At 47.9% G+C, this 15,527-nt stretch overlaps 1 protein-coding gene across 1 annotated transcript in view; it reads left to right on the forward strand.

Annotated features, from left to right (window-relative positions):
- WWOX (WW domain containing oxidoreductase) overlaps positions 1–15,527 on the forward strand; it is a 919,972-nt gene that overhangs the window by 229,327 nt on the left and 675,118 nt on the right. The window contains exon 6 of the mRNA XM_018061743.1: positions 8,893–8,981. Coding sequence (XP_017917232.1) covers positions 8,893–8,981 — 89 coding nt within the window. The remainder of the gene's footprint in view (positions 1–8,892; positions 8,982–15,527) is intronic.

Consider the following 15,527-nt stretch of genomic DNA (forward strand, 5'->3'; position numbering starts at 1 on the left):
GTCAAGCTTTGGGAATTTAAGTAAAAAGTTCACAAAGCTAGTGAAGGCTGTGGAGGACTGAGACATCCAAAGAGGATCAGCCTTTTTTTTTTTTTTAATAAATTTTCAATTGGATTAAAAATTTTTTATTTTTTTTTTTTTTGGTGGTGCTGTGCAATATATGAGGTATTAGTTCCCTGACCAGGGATCAAACCCATCCCCCTGTATCTGAGCTCAGAGCTTTAACCACTGTACGACCAGAGAAGCCCCAGATCAATTTTTAATAAATGTTTGAACACTCTTCTACTGGGTAAACCTACTGGTTGAAGAGAATATGGGTGGAGTTCTGTTTAGGTGTATTCCATCATGTGTTAATTGTGAAAAACCAGATTATGGAATAGAATAACACATATACTACGACACAGTGTTTGTAGAAATCCGTTGTGGCCCAGTGTTTTTTATACATGTAGAAACTGTATCCTGGAAGGGTTTGCCTCAAACTGTCACTCTGTTTATCTTGGGGCAGCAGGATTCCAGATACTTTCACTTGGTATATTATCCACTTCTGTATTATTTGTGCTCTGCTCAGTGAACCAGTTTTATTTTTATAAATAAGGATAAATTTAAATCGTTGAAGCCCACTTGGGGTGAATCAAGTCCCTCTCCCCAGACCAACACACGCAGCCTCGGCACCGTTGCCATCTGGGACTCACTGTGGGATGTTTGTCAGCGTCCCTGGGCTCTACCCCTGAGATACCAGAGCAGCCCTCCCCCAGAAACGTGTCCAGACCTCACCGGGTGTCCCCTGGGGCTGGCGTGTCCGTGGTGAGAACCCCCCAGGCAGATGCTGTCCTGGTAGTGTGTGTTTCTCTCCATCTTGAGCGTCATAATGAAGATCGTCTCCGTCCATCTGAGCATCTCTCACACTTCACGGGTCCTTCAGGTGGAATTCAGAAGCCTTCCAACCAGAGCAGACAGATCTTGTTTCTCTTTCTCTGCAGTCAGTGAAACTAACTGCCATTGACCTGTCACCAGATAGTCAACAGACCCCACATCTCTCTGTGAGTTTTTTTCCTATTTTAAAAAAAAAATTCTTTAATTGGAGGAAATTTCTTTTCAGTGTTGTGTTCGTTTCCGCTGTACGGCTGCACAGTTTGGCCCCAGTTATGCGTATGTCCCCTCGCTCTGGAGCCTCCCTCCCTTCCCCAGCCCCGACTCTCATGACCACGCGTGAGTGGTCATCACAGAGCGCCAGGCTGGGCTTCCCGTGCTAAATAGCACCTTGTCACCAGCCGTCTGTTTCACGCATGATGCTGTGTATAGGTGTTGATGCCATTGTCTCCATTTGTCTGTATCCCTATCTGAATCTTGGGGTGCGGGACACCGGATTTATTTTATCAGCAACTTCTGCAAAGAAGGGGCTTCAGATGCTTATCAAGTTTCATTAAGAACCTACGCATTAAAATATTCAAAATATATAGGCTGTTCCTGTTGAGGATATAATTATGCAGTGGATTAGCTGATGTCCAGTCTGTTGCCTTTGAGCACGCCGTGGATGTTTCCAGTACTTACATAAGACACAGGGCCTGTTTATTAAAGAGTCTTCAACTGTGTATAAAACTCGAACAGTCAAAAGTAATGGTGTCTGCTGAAGGATTCTTTATCATATGAATTTACCTTTAGTCATCTATTATTTATTTCAGCTATTTTATATGCCATTATAATAAATATTATGACAGAGAAAGCTTTTACGCTTCAACTTATTGTACTACTCTCTACTTGCCTGCAATCCTTCAGCAAAATGTAACCATGCTTTACCTATAGTTAACGTAAATCATCACTTACATTAGGATGAAAAATTCACTATGAAAAAAAGCTCTTTCTTCAATAGCCAGGCATAAATGCCCGATCATGTCGGCTGCCAAACCCCCGTGCCATTTGCCATCCTCTTAAACTGTTTTTAAGCTGCAAAGTGAATGCATAGCATAGAGGGAAATTGGAAGGTTTTCGAATAATTTTCCCTCTCTTGTTAGTTTCTGGCAAGATAAGCACTTTTTTTATCCAGAGTGCAAAATACTGCCAATTACTGTCTAAGCATCTTTAATAGTTTTACTTTACGTGGTGCATAAGTCATACACCAAATTAAATAAGCCATTATCCGGTACAGTTTCTCCTTGAATCAGCCTCACAATCACCTATAGATACTGAAACAGTTATTTTATAAATTGAGTTCCAGCAACCCAAGGCAGAAATTTTGACCTCTGTGTAATGAAAATCATTGTCATGATTTTCTCATTAGGCATGTTTATCACTGTAGTTTGGAGGGAGGGTGGACTTCGGTGGGGGGCACATTTGTGGAATCTCAGGAGTGAAGGTTCCTGCTTGATGGTTGATCTGAAGGTCAAGGCTTGAAGGAAAACCCAGGGCTTTGCTAAGGGTCATTTCTGGTTTGGCTCCCTATTTTGTAAATTGGACTCTTCTTGAAGAGCATTTTCCTGGTGAAAGGCACAGAGGTGTACAAATTGATACAGGTATGGAGAGCCATAAAAGAGACTCTAAAGCTCTGCCATCTCCTTGGGTAGAAATGCTGTTTCAGTAAGAGCACGTACCAGAACATCCTTTTGTTAAGAGAATATTCATTTGTTGACATTTTGGCTGTGCTGGGTCTTGGTTGAAGCATGCAGGGTCTTCGATCTTCATTGCAGCACGCATGATCTTTAGTTGCGATGTGTGAGCATTAGTTGTAGTCTGCAAAGTTGGGCATATGGAATCTAGTTCCCAGACCCGGGATCGAACCCAGGCCCCCTGTGTTGGGAGAGTGCAGCCTTAGCCACTGGACCACCAGGTCAGTCCCCGATCAGGGCATCCTTTTTATCTTTAGGCTTGTTCAAGGTTGGGCAGACTCCCATTTAGCTCGCTCATGATGCTGATTTGGGTTGCTCTGAGATGTACAAGAGCTGAAAGGAGATGCAAATCCCTATCTGCTCCTGCATTTCCCAGCAAAGAGGCTGGCACCCACAGCCACAAAAACATCACTTTCATAAGACTGGAGAAGCGAGCGACATGAGGTCCCACGTAGGATTCTGACGGATTACGGAACCAGTGTAGTTAGGTCTGTATTGTAGTTCAGTGAATAATGTCATGTCAGTAACATGCTCATCACCGCTATCTCCTGCTGCTGTAAATGTGACAACTCCTATTTAAGGTTTCGGAGCTTAAAATCAGGACCAGGCATATGTAAAGTGGAAGGGCGCGAGGCATCCGCATAATGCAATTAAGGCCCATTGGATTAGAATTTGCAGGGTGCCATTAGCAATAAGCTCTGAATGTACATTATTGCCTTGGTTACATTTTCTCCTTCACTACTAGGCTTCTCTTGTAAATTCTAAGTGTATGAAATAAATATGATGTAAAATAGACACAAACAAGAATATATAGAGGACGTTAATTTCTTGATAGCTTCTCAGTGTCAGGCATTGAAGAGTACGAGAACGGGGCTAGAGCCAGTAGTGATAACCCAGTGAAGACACGAGTGTTGGAACCAGTCGAGTCTCAGTTCGAAACCTGAATCAGTGTCTAGGCTGCGCCACTTTAAACTGTAAAAACCTCTGTTTTCTAGGCTGTGAAATGGGGGAAATGATAGATTCTTCAAAAGACTTTTCCTGTGACTCGTCAATGAAAAATAAATGCCAAGCGTATCATGTGGTGTGCTTGGTCACTCGGTCATGCCCAACACTTTGCGACCCTGCGGACTGTAGCCTGCTTAAGTAAATTTTGTGACTGCAATTGGTAATATGCCTTATGGTTGAAAAACAAAGAATCGGTGTCCTGTTCTAACAGTGGTGTTACAAATGGTAATCATCGTTATTTCTGTGCCTCGTGCCTCGTATGCACCATACCTCCTCTTTGCCCTAACCATTTACGGCAGACGCCCATTTCAGCATGAATGCTGCGGCCCAGAGCAGCCACGCCGCTCCTGCGGCCACACAGCCAGTGCTGCTGTCAGGCCGGACTGCGGCTCCTCCCGCTCAGCCCGACTCTGCCATCCCCTGTGGATGTTCCACACGGCCCCCATGTGGTTCCTGTGGTTCCAGGCAGTGTCACGCCTGAGTCACACTTGGCCAATTATAGTCATGCAATGGTATGAGAGAACAGTCTTGGGTAACGACAGCAAGAACCCCCTTGATTCTGCACTTGTAGACCCTTGAACCACTAAGACAGGTTTTGGGAACTTAGCAAAGAACAACCCAGGAAGACTCATTCTACTGAGAGTGTCAGTGGGCTGGTGTCCCCGACTTGCAGGAAAGTGGAGGGAAAATATGTGGGTTGCTTCACTACTCTGTCTTTTGGCTGAACCTGGGGGTGGCTGGGAGCAGGTTTATGTCTCAGCTTCTTAGACGTTGCCTGCTGCTTCCGCACCTGTGCATTCCTGCTTTAAAATGATGGGTGCCAGCATCTGTAGATGGAACTTAAGGGAAGTTTACACTCCTCTTTTCCCTGAGATGATAAACTTGTGTACAGTGGTGTGGCTAAAGAAAAGAGTGTGGATTTGGGGAAGGGTTGGATAGGCGTTTTATAGCATTTAAAGGTTCAGAGTTTAGTAGGAAGTTGTCTCTGTCAGCCAAAGCTAGGTGGGGGGCTCGTTGGCTGGTTGGCTGGATCGATGGGTAGATGGGTAGATGGGTAGAGAGGAGGGGAGGGGAGAGGGGCATAGGGAAAGCCAACAGTTAATAGTGGGGTGGTGGCATTGTAGATACTTTCTGTCCGTATCCATCTGTCTTTTCTAAATGTTTCTATGACTACTGAAATTATGAAGCAGGAGGTGGCCTGAAATGAGCCTGGAGAGTAGAGAGGGCAAAATCATGGACTGTGCGTTGGTGTTACTGATATTCACTGTGTACATGTTTGCATTTCTCTTCTTGCTGGGCATGTGGAGGGTTGCACCTTTTCGAAGCTAGGCACAGCCGCAGAACGTGCTCTGCCAACAAAGTGTTAGCAGAAGCAACCCCTGGCACCACGGGGTGGCAGCCCGTGGCATTCAGTGTGCAGCCAGATTCTCTTCCCCGCCCTGTGGAGGCTGGCGATGTTACAGGGGATGGGAACGCCCCGGCCTCCACCTGCCTGGGCCCCTGGCCATTACAGTGACAGGGGCCCCCCGACCTGAGGCATGAACAAGTCATAGTGCTTGGTTCTCTTATGACATTGAGGGGTTTGGGGGCTCCTTCCTTGTTGAAGTTCGTCTTGACTGATACAGAGGCACTTGTGTGAGCCACACAGTAAGGGGTCCAGGTCATATCTTGTTGGCCATTCCAAGCTACAAAAATGTTTTAAGCTACGAGTGTGTGTGTGTTGCAAATCTAGAGCCCAGAGACTGGCCAGATAGAGTCTGAACTTTTCACGTCCTGGATGGCATATGCTGATTTAACATCTTAGTTGAAAATCTCAGTGGTTCTTTAGTGGTGATGGAAGAGTTCTGTATGTTGAAAGTGGTGATAGTTCTGTGAATTTCTGCATGTGATAAAAATGTCATAGAATTATACGCATAGATATTTCAAATAAAAGAAAACGAGTGCATCCCCAAACTGGTGAAATCCAAGTAACATCTGGAGTCTAATGAATTACTTTGTGACAGTGTCGATTTTCTGGTTTTGATGATGTGCTTCTTGGATAAGTCGTCCCCTCCGGGGGATGCGGGGAGATGGGTATGTGAGCATTTTCGGGTACTGTGTTTGCCACTTCTTGCGAGTCTATAATTCCTTCCAAATTAAAGTCAACAACAACAACAGCAGAAATGAGTTATACCAAGAAAGCGGATTGTGGTCAGTCCCAAATTCATAGACTCAGCAGGAAAGCTCACATTGGCAGATGGGGCCTCTTGCTTTCACCTAGCAATCAGCAGTTTATCCCTCAGAAATGCTCTCTGCTTGCAATCCGTCAGCCCCTGCCTTCTCATTTGGAGCACGTCCCACGATAAAAACATTTCTATCGCGTTGTGAAGTTTGTTAGACGACCAGAAGAGCAACCCCCCCGCAACACACACACACACGTCAGCACATTTGTGTACCCTCCCTCTGAAAGCTGTGTCTCCCTTTTCGGGGCTTAACTAAACTACGCACGCGGTCCCTCTGTGTTTCTCAGGGTCAGTAGCAGAAAGAGGAAGCCTGATTCCGAGGGCAGGGGGGGTCACCTGAGTAATTGAGTGTGGGCTTGAGTCACTGTCCCCAGGAGCCCGGTAACCCACCGCCTGTGGATTAGTCTGTTGAACTGCTTGATGGCTTGTGACCCCTCGTTCCCCCTGGATAGGTACGTTCTGATTTTGTTCTCATTGGTGGTGGCAGCCCTGTGTTTTATCTTCCAGCGAGGGGCGAGGTGGTGGGGGCGGGGGGCGTTACCAAAAGACAGCTCACCACGTGCAAACCGCACATGAGAAGAACACGTTGGCCGGCTTGGCCACGCCATCGCTTTCATTGAAATTTTTGCTTTGGGGTTACCATCTGGGAATGTTCTCCCTGTTTTATGGGGGAAAAATGTACATGCATTCTTTTCTAATATGTAGCCAGCACATTCCTTGGGGATTTCCATCAGGGACTCAGCTGAGAGGAGCGATGTCTGTCCTTACCACCCCTCCCTTAATAGGAGAAATATCCGGTTTTCCTCTTGCGATCCTTTCAAAGCTCTGTAAGATTCTGTGTTGGTGACTAGTGTCGTGCTCTGCGCCAGGGGCGGCTGGGGCCTGAGGAGCAGGATGAGGGTGAAAGGCCATTTGAGTTGCCACGTCTGAACGTCAGAACCGGTAGTTGAGCATTCGGGAGGCATAAGAATCTATGGGGAAGGAAAGCTGGCCATTTTGACAGACGTCCCGCTCCGAAGACTTGAGCCACAGGAAAACATCCATCACGCAGACGGAAAGTGGGGACGGAGGGGTGGGGGTGCGGTTTGCTGCCCATCTGGAGTCCTGAGCCCTCTGTACAGGGTACGGCATCACTCGGGTGCAGCCCCTTCTCCTGGTGGCAGCTTACCTTCATATGGGATGAGGGCTGTGGCCTTGCCTTGCTGTGAACCCTCCAGCTTTAATATTCCCTGATCTCAGGAAGCTCTAATGAAACCCACATGTTGGCACTCTCCTCTTTTCCTGGATCAGGTTAGATGCTTCTCCTTCTTCCAGAATCTGCAGGTGTGTGCAGCTGCTGTTACCTGAGGAATTTAAAATCTACTTCGGCCAACTTGCCTTTGCCAGACTGCTGGGGTTTGGGGAGGTCACTGAATTCCTCTCTATGGCCTTTCCTGAAAACTGGGCCCTGTTAGTGGCAGGACCTGGATCCTCCAGGGTCCAGCAGTGATCTGGTACGATGTGGTCTTCGGGGGGAAGCCTCACTTGCCGTGAACACAGTTTCACCCACCCGTTGCCCTGTCGCCCTCCTGAACAACCATTTATTACACAGTGGCCTCGGGGAAAGAGCTTGTCACCACGGGCATTTTCCCTCCTTCCGGTTAAAGTGATGAAACACCTTTTGTCTTCTAGGCAGGCTGTTAGGTGCTTTGCGCTTAGCCTCACGACTCTGAGTAGATGATGAACATTCATCATTTACAAGTGAGGAAACTGAGGCTCAGAAAGGTTAGGTGGCTCAGAGTCTGTGCATCCCAGCTGTGTTGGCCTGGTGTTCACTGTCCAAGGCCTGGGACTAGGGTCGCGGTCCAGGACGTTGGTGGCTGAGGTGAACTTCTGCAGACACACTAAGCGTCTCAGCACAGTCTGTGTGTCTGTCCAGGTGGAGGGTGCCCTCCACTGAGCCACGTGCACCCCCTTCAGAGCCTCTGAGCACATTGTGATTCTCACTAGTCTTACTTCAGCGTTGCAGTCTAGACAAGGATTCCGAGGCTCACCGCCTATCTTATGGGAATCCACTTAGCTGATCAGGCAGGTAGCCTGGCCGTCTGTTCTGCGGAGAGAGACCGAAGAAGTCGTAGCGTTTCAGCCCACAGCAGAGTCCAGGCAGACTTAGAAATCGGGAGGGCCTGGTAAACACAGGGCCTGCTTGAAAGGCATGGGCTTTCTGGAACTGGGCCGGGGCCCGTGCAGTGGGACGGGGCGGCTTCAGTGACTGCTGCAGCGCTTGCGGTGTGGCTCCAGGAGGGAGTTTGGGCTTCAGTGTCAGACTGGCCTGAAGCCTCACCATCCACACTTCCTAGCTCTGTATTCAGTCTCTTATAAGATGCCACAGTGTAAAACAGGCCAAATACAAGGTAGCCTTCAGTTGCCCTGAGGGTGCGATGATGCCTGTAAATGCCCACCCACCGTCACCCAAGGTCAGACATCAGGAGCATCACTACTGTCACCCGCATGTGCCTCACACCCGCAGAGTTCACAGCGTCTCTAAACCAGGGTGCTCTAACCTGGCTTGTCCGCGTTTCTAAAGCAGGGGCATGCAGGGGTGTCGGGCTCCGTTGGTATTGCCGAGTTTTGCCTGCCTTTGTGCTTTCTGTCCATTTTTGAGGCAGGCTTAGTGGAGTGGTTCCAGAGCCCAGATGGCAGCTTTTGAGATTCCCACGTGGCCTTTGATGTTCCTGCAGGAGGCGGGCTTCGTCCTCATGTACCTCTGTCATTATAGTTAGGAGGCACTTTGAGAGGAGATACAAGAGCCCCCAGACCCTGTGGATCCTGTTTCGGGCGCTGAGTCAAACAGTACAGGCCCTCAGCCTGGAGTTTTAGCAGAGTCCCAGCCTCCCATCCTCCCTAAACTTGGCAGTAAAAAGCCCCGTTCTTCTATTCATTCCGATGATTTATATTCTCCCTGGGCGTCTAATATTAAACAGGGGAATTCCGACATGTTCCATAACACATTTACTGTAACTTGATACCATGAACTAAACTTGCTGTTATTTATCATTTCTTTTTATTTTCTCTCATTCCAGCACAAAGCCAAGGTAGAAGCAATGACCCTGGACCTTGCTCTGCTCCGTAGCGTGCAGCATTTTGCTCAAGCGTTCAAGGCCAAGAATGTGTGAGTGTTCCAGCGGAGGGTTATAGATCATAATATCTTGCCATTGTAATGTCTTTATCAGATGAACACAACCGGGAAGATGGAAGGCTATTGTGCCGTCTTGGCATCCAAACAGGAGGCTCATTTATCCTGGCCCGGTCGAGGTGTACCGTATTTTTTTGACTCTGAGCCCTCCTCATTATGAGACGTGTCATCAATCTCATAACAGCCTCCCAGAAAACAAGAAAAAGATCCTACTAAGCATCAGTAAAAAGCGACCTCGTAAAAGGCAGCTGATTGCAGGCTGCATCCTGATCGCAGGCATCTTCAGGGCACCTCCCAGGATCGAGGAGAAATTCCATTTTCATTGCACTTAGGAAGAGGTCAGGTCAGCTCTCTAGTTCCACCAGGGGGCTGAACCTCAGAGCACGGGAAGAAGGTTTTACTATTTAGCAAACCTGTGATGGTTTTACGTGGCGCGTGGACACAGTTCCAAAAGCGTGGGCTCACATCTGAGAACTTCTGTTTTTCCATTCTTTCTCAGACTTTCAAAAATGCCTGACGGAGGGAGCCTTTGCTGAGGACTGGCAGATTTTTTTTTTTTTTTTTTTGGCCATCCCTTACCCACCGCCTTTCCTAACAGAGAGCAAGCAGCTCTTAAAGCCAGAACTGCGGAAAGCGGTGGTGGTTAGCTTCCTTTTCATTACAGTATTTTGTTTCCAAGTGTTTATTTTTACAGCTCACTCTGATTTTTTTTTTTTTTTTTAAGGGCAAGCAATGCTGGTTTCTCATTTAACATAGAGGTTTAAATTTCTTTAACAAATCACTTCGTTTAATTTCTCTTTTCCAGTAAGTTGATTTAAACCCAAGGATTAAGTTAGTAATAGTGCACGTGGTGCCAAGAGTAAAATAATTCCACAGTCGGCACCAGAGTCCCCGAGTTTGGAGCAGGCTCATCAGTGACAAGAGGTCTCAGGGTTGGCCTCCGTCGGGGTTGCTGGTTTTAACAGTTCTCTGCGGAGATGGTGGATGGGAGGGGAGGTGTCTCAGACCAGATGCTCCGATGGCGTGATGTTGGCCCGACTCCTCAGTGCTGTCCAGTGGCCAGCTCTTCTTTCTCCCTTCGTTTTCTCACTTGCTCTTTTAGACCGTTGAGAAGCCTGTCCCCTAAAGCCCTTTCTGGAGCAAGTCTGAGTCCTTGAGATTGAAATGTCAAGTCAGAGTCTTCAGTGAGATCTGCACTCCCCGCTGCCCCCACCCCAGGGGCCTGCCCTGTGCTCCAGCGAATAGCTAGCTGGGCATTGTCCGCAGGCCAGCGGACCTAGGTGAGCCCCACTGTGTGCCCTTCTGGCAGGGATTGGTAGCTGCCAGCCCTCGCCAGAGCTTCCAGAGAACCTCACATCAAGACAGAGCTGTAGCTCTTGAAACATTTGCCCTTTCCTCCCTTCATGATTCATTTATCCGCTTGCATCTTCACTTAACACGCATTTAACACATGCCTCCAAAGCCCCAGGCTCTCTTCTCAGCCCTGGAAAGAGAGTGGTGGCTGGTGGAGGCCCAGTTAAGCTCACCCAAGCCATTGTGTGAGTTGCCAGCAAGCAGGCAGTGTTTAACCTCTGGCAGCCTACTCCTCGACCTAGTATTTCTGCGGTCGTTTGGAAGAGAACAGCAATGATAATACCAACCGTAGCAGCAGGAACAGCTCATTTCTCGAGAGCTTGTTTTGAGCCCCACACCCAGTACCCTTTGTGTGCTTTTCCTGACTTAATGCTCCAGCAGCCCCCAGGGTAAGTGCTGTCATTACATCTGTTACGCAGCTGAGGAAAATGAGGCCAGAGAGGGCGAGTTATCCGAGGGCACGCGGCCAGCCAGCAGGGGCGCTGAGGCCGGGCGCGCCTGGGCAGCCCGCCTGCCGAGCCTCCTTGCTGCCCTGTCCGCCGTTCTCGATGGGCCAGAAAACGAGCTCCGAGACCGTGAGTGACTGTCGCAGGCTGCCTTAGCAGGTCGGTGGCAGAGGCAGCATTTCCGTCCGCTGTGACTCTCCCCCCGCTTGCTCCCCGACACCAGGCCGCTCCCATGGGAGCTGAGACGCTCCGCTGCTTCACTCTCCCTCCAGTCCTGGTGTCAGCGCTCGCTGGAAGGAGGCGTTTAGCCGAGCAGAGCCAACGGTTACATAAGAGGACTGCCTTCCAAGTCTTAATGGGACCATTCGTTTTTAACCATTAAGTAGTTCAGAAATCATCAAAGCCAACTGCCTTCTGTGATCACCAAGCCCAAACTCTTGGAGAAAAGTGGTCTCCCATTCTGCCCTAATTCTGGATTTTAGCAAATGAATTCTGAATTTCTGTACTCCTTGGTTCAGAAACAAAAGCAGTTTTCCTCTTAGCCAACCGTATGCCATGAACCTCCTTTCATCAGTCTCTTTAGGGTCCAATATTTTACATGGATTTAGACAAATCAGCATGAAAATCCCACACAACTTTCCCTTTGAAAGACCAGCAGGGCGAAGTCTTCCCCAGCCGGGCAGATGACAGTTCAGCCCTCACAGGTCTGTGGATTCTGAGAACTGTCAGAAACGAGTTCAAGTGTCGGTGACTGAACTGCCAGAAAAACACGTGTCGCTCTCTTCCTATCTCCAGCTCCCATCTTTTGATGTTAAGATCTCCTTGTGTGTAAAACGTAATGGCAAACGAAGGAGAGGTTACCCATGCCGGACCCACTCCTTTCTGCGCCCTTGGACTGAGGAGAGGAAAAACCCGTCCACTGAAGTGCCGCGTGGACGCACGCACTTAGCAGTCTGTGCCGAGGCCCGTCTGCAGGCACGCCTGGAGTCTGCTCAGGCGCTTTTTACCGTGTGCATCCCCTCGGTTCCTGCCCCAGCCCGGTGGTCTTGCCATGCCAGGGCGGGCAGCAGCGCATGTAGTGTGAGCCTGGAAAAGGTAGAAACGGGTGCCGATGCGAACCTCTTTGGAAGATGCAGCTCATGGTACGGATGAGCCAGTCTCCTTCCACCTTCCGCCAGGAGGGCATGTGGCTTCAGCCTCTCCTCAGATATTCTTCTTCTTTATGTTTTTTTTTGGGGGGTGGTGGCATGGGGTGGAGACTGAGCCTTTTCAGAATGAGCCCTGCTAACGGTGGTTATGCAAATCATCGTTCCTCTCTGACATTTGTTTATTCCGTGCAAGGCAACACGCCCAGCACTTATGCCCATGTTCTCTCTCTGATTCCTCACAGTCATCCCCAGGCATGACTCATCTTATCTCTGTTTGCAGTGGAAAGGCTCCAGCTTCTCACCGAGAGGCCAACTCTCTTTCCTGACTTTAGCAAGTGGCAGATCCCGAATTGGAACCCAGGTCTGTCTGAATCCACAGCGACCCCGCTTCTTGTTCCACCTCACCCTTCAGGCATTTTCTTCAATGTGGATATCTGGGTTGGTAGGAATTACTGAGGACCAAGTTACTCAGAAGTTTAGGGGCCGAACACCATTCAAGGCAATGAGTATTCTATCCTCTCAGTTTACTTAAATCAGAAATCAAATGAGGTCAGTGCATCTTAGCCTGTATGTCTCCCTCCAGTTTCTAAATTTCTGTTTATTTAGTGCAGCATATGTGTTTCAAGGGCAGGTGTGTCCTCTGGAGTTTTCTGTGGTCTGTGTTTCACTGACTGCACCCCGGTGGTCTCATTCAGCTGGTTCTTTTGTCTTCTCCTTTTCCTGTGAAATGGTAGCCAATGCTAAAGGCTTTCAAATTCCTGTTTAATTTTTATTTGGCAAGAATGCTCGGTAGGTGGTGGTGGTGTCTTCAAGCCAGTTTTTGTGAGGCTCTGCATGCCCCGACCGACCCATCCCTGTGCCCGCGCGGTCTGTCTGTCTGCCTGCTCCCCCTCGCCCGCCATCCCTCCTGTCCCCCTCCACTCCTTCTTCTGGGTGGTCAGCCCAGGAGGCCTCAGAGCTCCCAGGGCACTTGTCCCCCGCGTCAGTGGTGGTGGTGGTCGGCCAGTGTGTCTCAGGTCCAATTATTTTGGGGCATTACTGGAAAGTTCCAAACCAAAGCCTGTGGTGAGTCCCAGCCAAACTTGAGTTTTGCAGGATATTTTTGTTGAAACCGCAGTCCTGGAGAGCAGCCAGCCTCCATGCTCCTGCTGCCCGGCTGGTCAGGGCCTCTGTCAGAATGTGAAGAGCTCGGACCCTTCCTGATGATTCCGACTGAGCATCAGGATTCTCTGTAGTGGGCTCTGAAGCCAGTAGGGTGTTGTTTGGGATACCTTTGCACAGTTTCATCCATCATACCAACTGCTTAATTTACTGAAAAGCATTCATTTTGAACAGGCCCTGTAACAATAGTTCAGGGGCTTCTAGACTTCTGTAAATATAGATATATGTATTTCCTTTATCAGATACTGTTTTATGGTTTGAGTTCTGTATATTCCTAAAATACTGGACACCTGGATTCCAGTTTTGAAATTTGAAAACTTTCAGTGATGGCAGGTAGTATAGGAAATTTATCGCTTGGCTTTCAGCTACCAGTCAGCTGTGATAATGTCATCTAAGGTCTTTGATTCATCTTAGAAATTAATGGAAGTTGACCATAAGATAATTTTAAAATAACACCTGCAGTTCTAAAGATTTCTAGAACTTTGTTTTGGTCATGGATCTCTACTTTCTCTTTTCAGCTTTCTGTCTCCAGCAGAATTTAAGGAAATCAAGCTTTGTTTCACTTAAAAATACTTAAAATACTTTCACTTAAAAATACTTAAAATGCTTTCACTTAAAAATTGGATAGTGGTGTTTAAGGAAAAATTGAAAGAATACTTTTTCTGTTTCCTCTTTACTGTTTATACATTTGAGGGAGAAATCTTAACAAAGTTATTTATTTTCACTTTTTAGAACTTGAAAATTCAGGACTTTCAGAAAGTACTAATCCCAGATTTAATTTTCTTGGATTCTTATTTCCAATTTTGCTGTCTCCAGGCCTTCTACAGAAGTGGGTGGGCTATAAATTATAAATAAATCCCAAATTTTGAGGGTTAAATTACCCTGCAAGACTAGTGTGTAAATTACAGCTTAATCTCTCTTCTTCTCCTCAGTTTGGTTTTAAGAGTAAGGTTTTAGCCCATGTATCTCTGTTACTTTTTGCTCAACATGAGAAATCCATTTCTGGTTTGTGTAACAGAGTATCATGTTGCTTTGCTTTTCTGAACAGTTTGAAAAGTAAAAGAAAAACAGAGGCAGATATTTTTTTTTCAGCTGTAATAAACTCTCTAAATCTAGATCTTAATTATGGTGTCTTACGAAACATTTTTCAAAGTCTACAGGTTGATTTTTCCCCATCCCCTACATTTTCCACCTTGAGGTATTAAAAACCATACTGTGAAGCATCTAACGTGTCTAGAAACATCAGAGAAGGCTTCCATCCACAGCAGATGTCTTGCCTTCTGAAGCTTAACTCTTTAGGCATCAAACGTTCTTACATAATTCTTTAAAACAATATTGGTAAAACAGATGGTGTTCTGTCATCCCTTATGAAACAAAAATACAGACACAGAGAGTGTAGTGCAGGGGTCAGTACGCTTTTCTGAAAAGGGCCGGAGAGGAAGCGCCTCGGATTTCTCGGGCGGTAAGGCCATCTGTGTCAGCGGCAGCCGTGGACAGGACTTACGTGGGTGAATGTGGCTGTGTCCCAGTATAACTTCACTTCCAAGAGCAGAAAATGGGCTGGGTGTGTCCGAGGGCCCTGGTGCGCCCTGCTTTCCCCGTGGTGCAGTGGAAAGAACAGAGTTTTGGGGGAGTGACTGAGCTTTGGTTCAAACCCAAGCTCTGCTCTTTGCCAGCCGCGTAGCCGTGGGCTGAGCATTCTGGGCCTCGCTCTACAGGTGCGTGTCGAGCAGGTCCCCGCACAGACCTGTCAGGCCTGTTGAGAAGAGGAGGCCACGCGCGAGGCACGCAGGCACGCCTCAGTGCACTGTGCCCGTGGCCGGCACAGTGGGTGTGTGTTCCTGTCTTGATCCTTAAAATGACTCGTGAGTTTTCATGAATATATCCAGTATGATACAATGGAAATAAGATAGATTTCTGTCAAAACAGAAAAGGAGGATCAGAGTGGACTGGCCAGACATGACTGTAGAGGAGTGCGGGTCTCATGAAGTCTTTGCAGCCGTTAATACAGTGGACCTGGGGACTTCCCTGGTAGCCCAGTGGCTAAGACTCCGCTTCCCAGTGCAGGGGGCCCAGGTTTGATCCCTCATCAGGAAACTAGGTCCCGCATGCTGCAGCAAAGACCAAAGCTCCCTCGTGCCACAGCTAAGACTCGGTGCAGCCAATAAGTAAGTGTTTTTCAAAAAACTGGGTCTGAAAATGAGCTTTGAGATCCCTCGCAGCCCAGGCAAGAAAGGACGTGAGCTTCACGTTGCCCGTAAACTATGTGCGTGACCAGCCCTGAGCAGAAATACTGTTCCTGTAGTGATGCTTCACTATCAGTGCTCAGGACTCTGCTGTGTACTCTTCCCCCTGGTCTTTGTTACTCTTCACAAAGCCACGGACTCGAGGGGGTACTTCCCAATTCTATTTTG

The sequence above is a fragment of the Capra hircus genome, chromosome 18 (assembly GCF_001704415.2).
Source record: "Capra hircus breed San Clemente chromosome 18, ASM170441v1, whole genome shotgun sequence".
NCBI classification, from domain to species: domain Eukaryota; kingdom Metazoa; phylum Chordata; class Mammalia; order Artiodactyla; family Bovidae; genus Capra; species Capra hircus.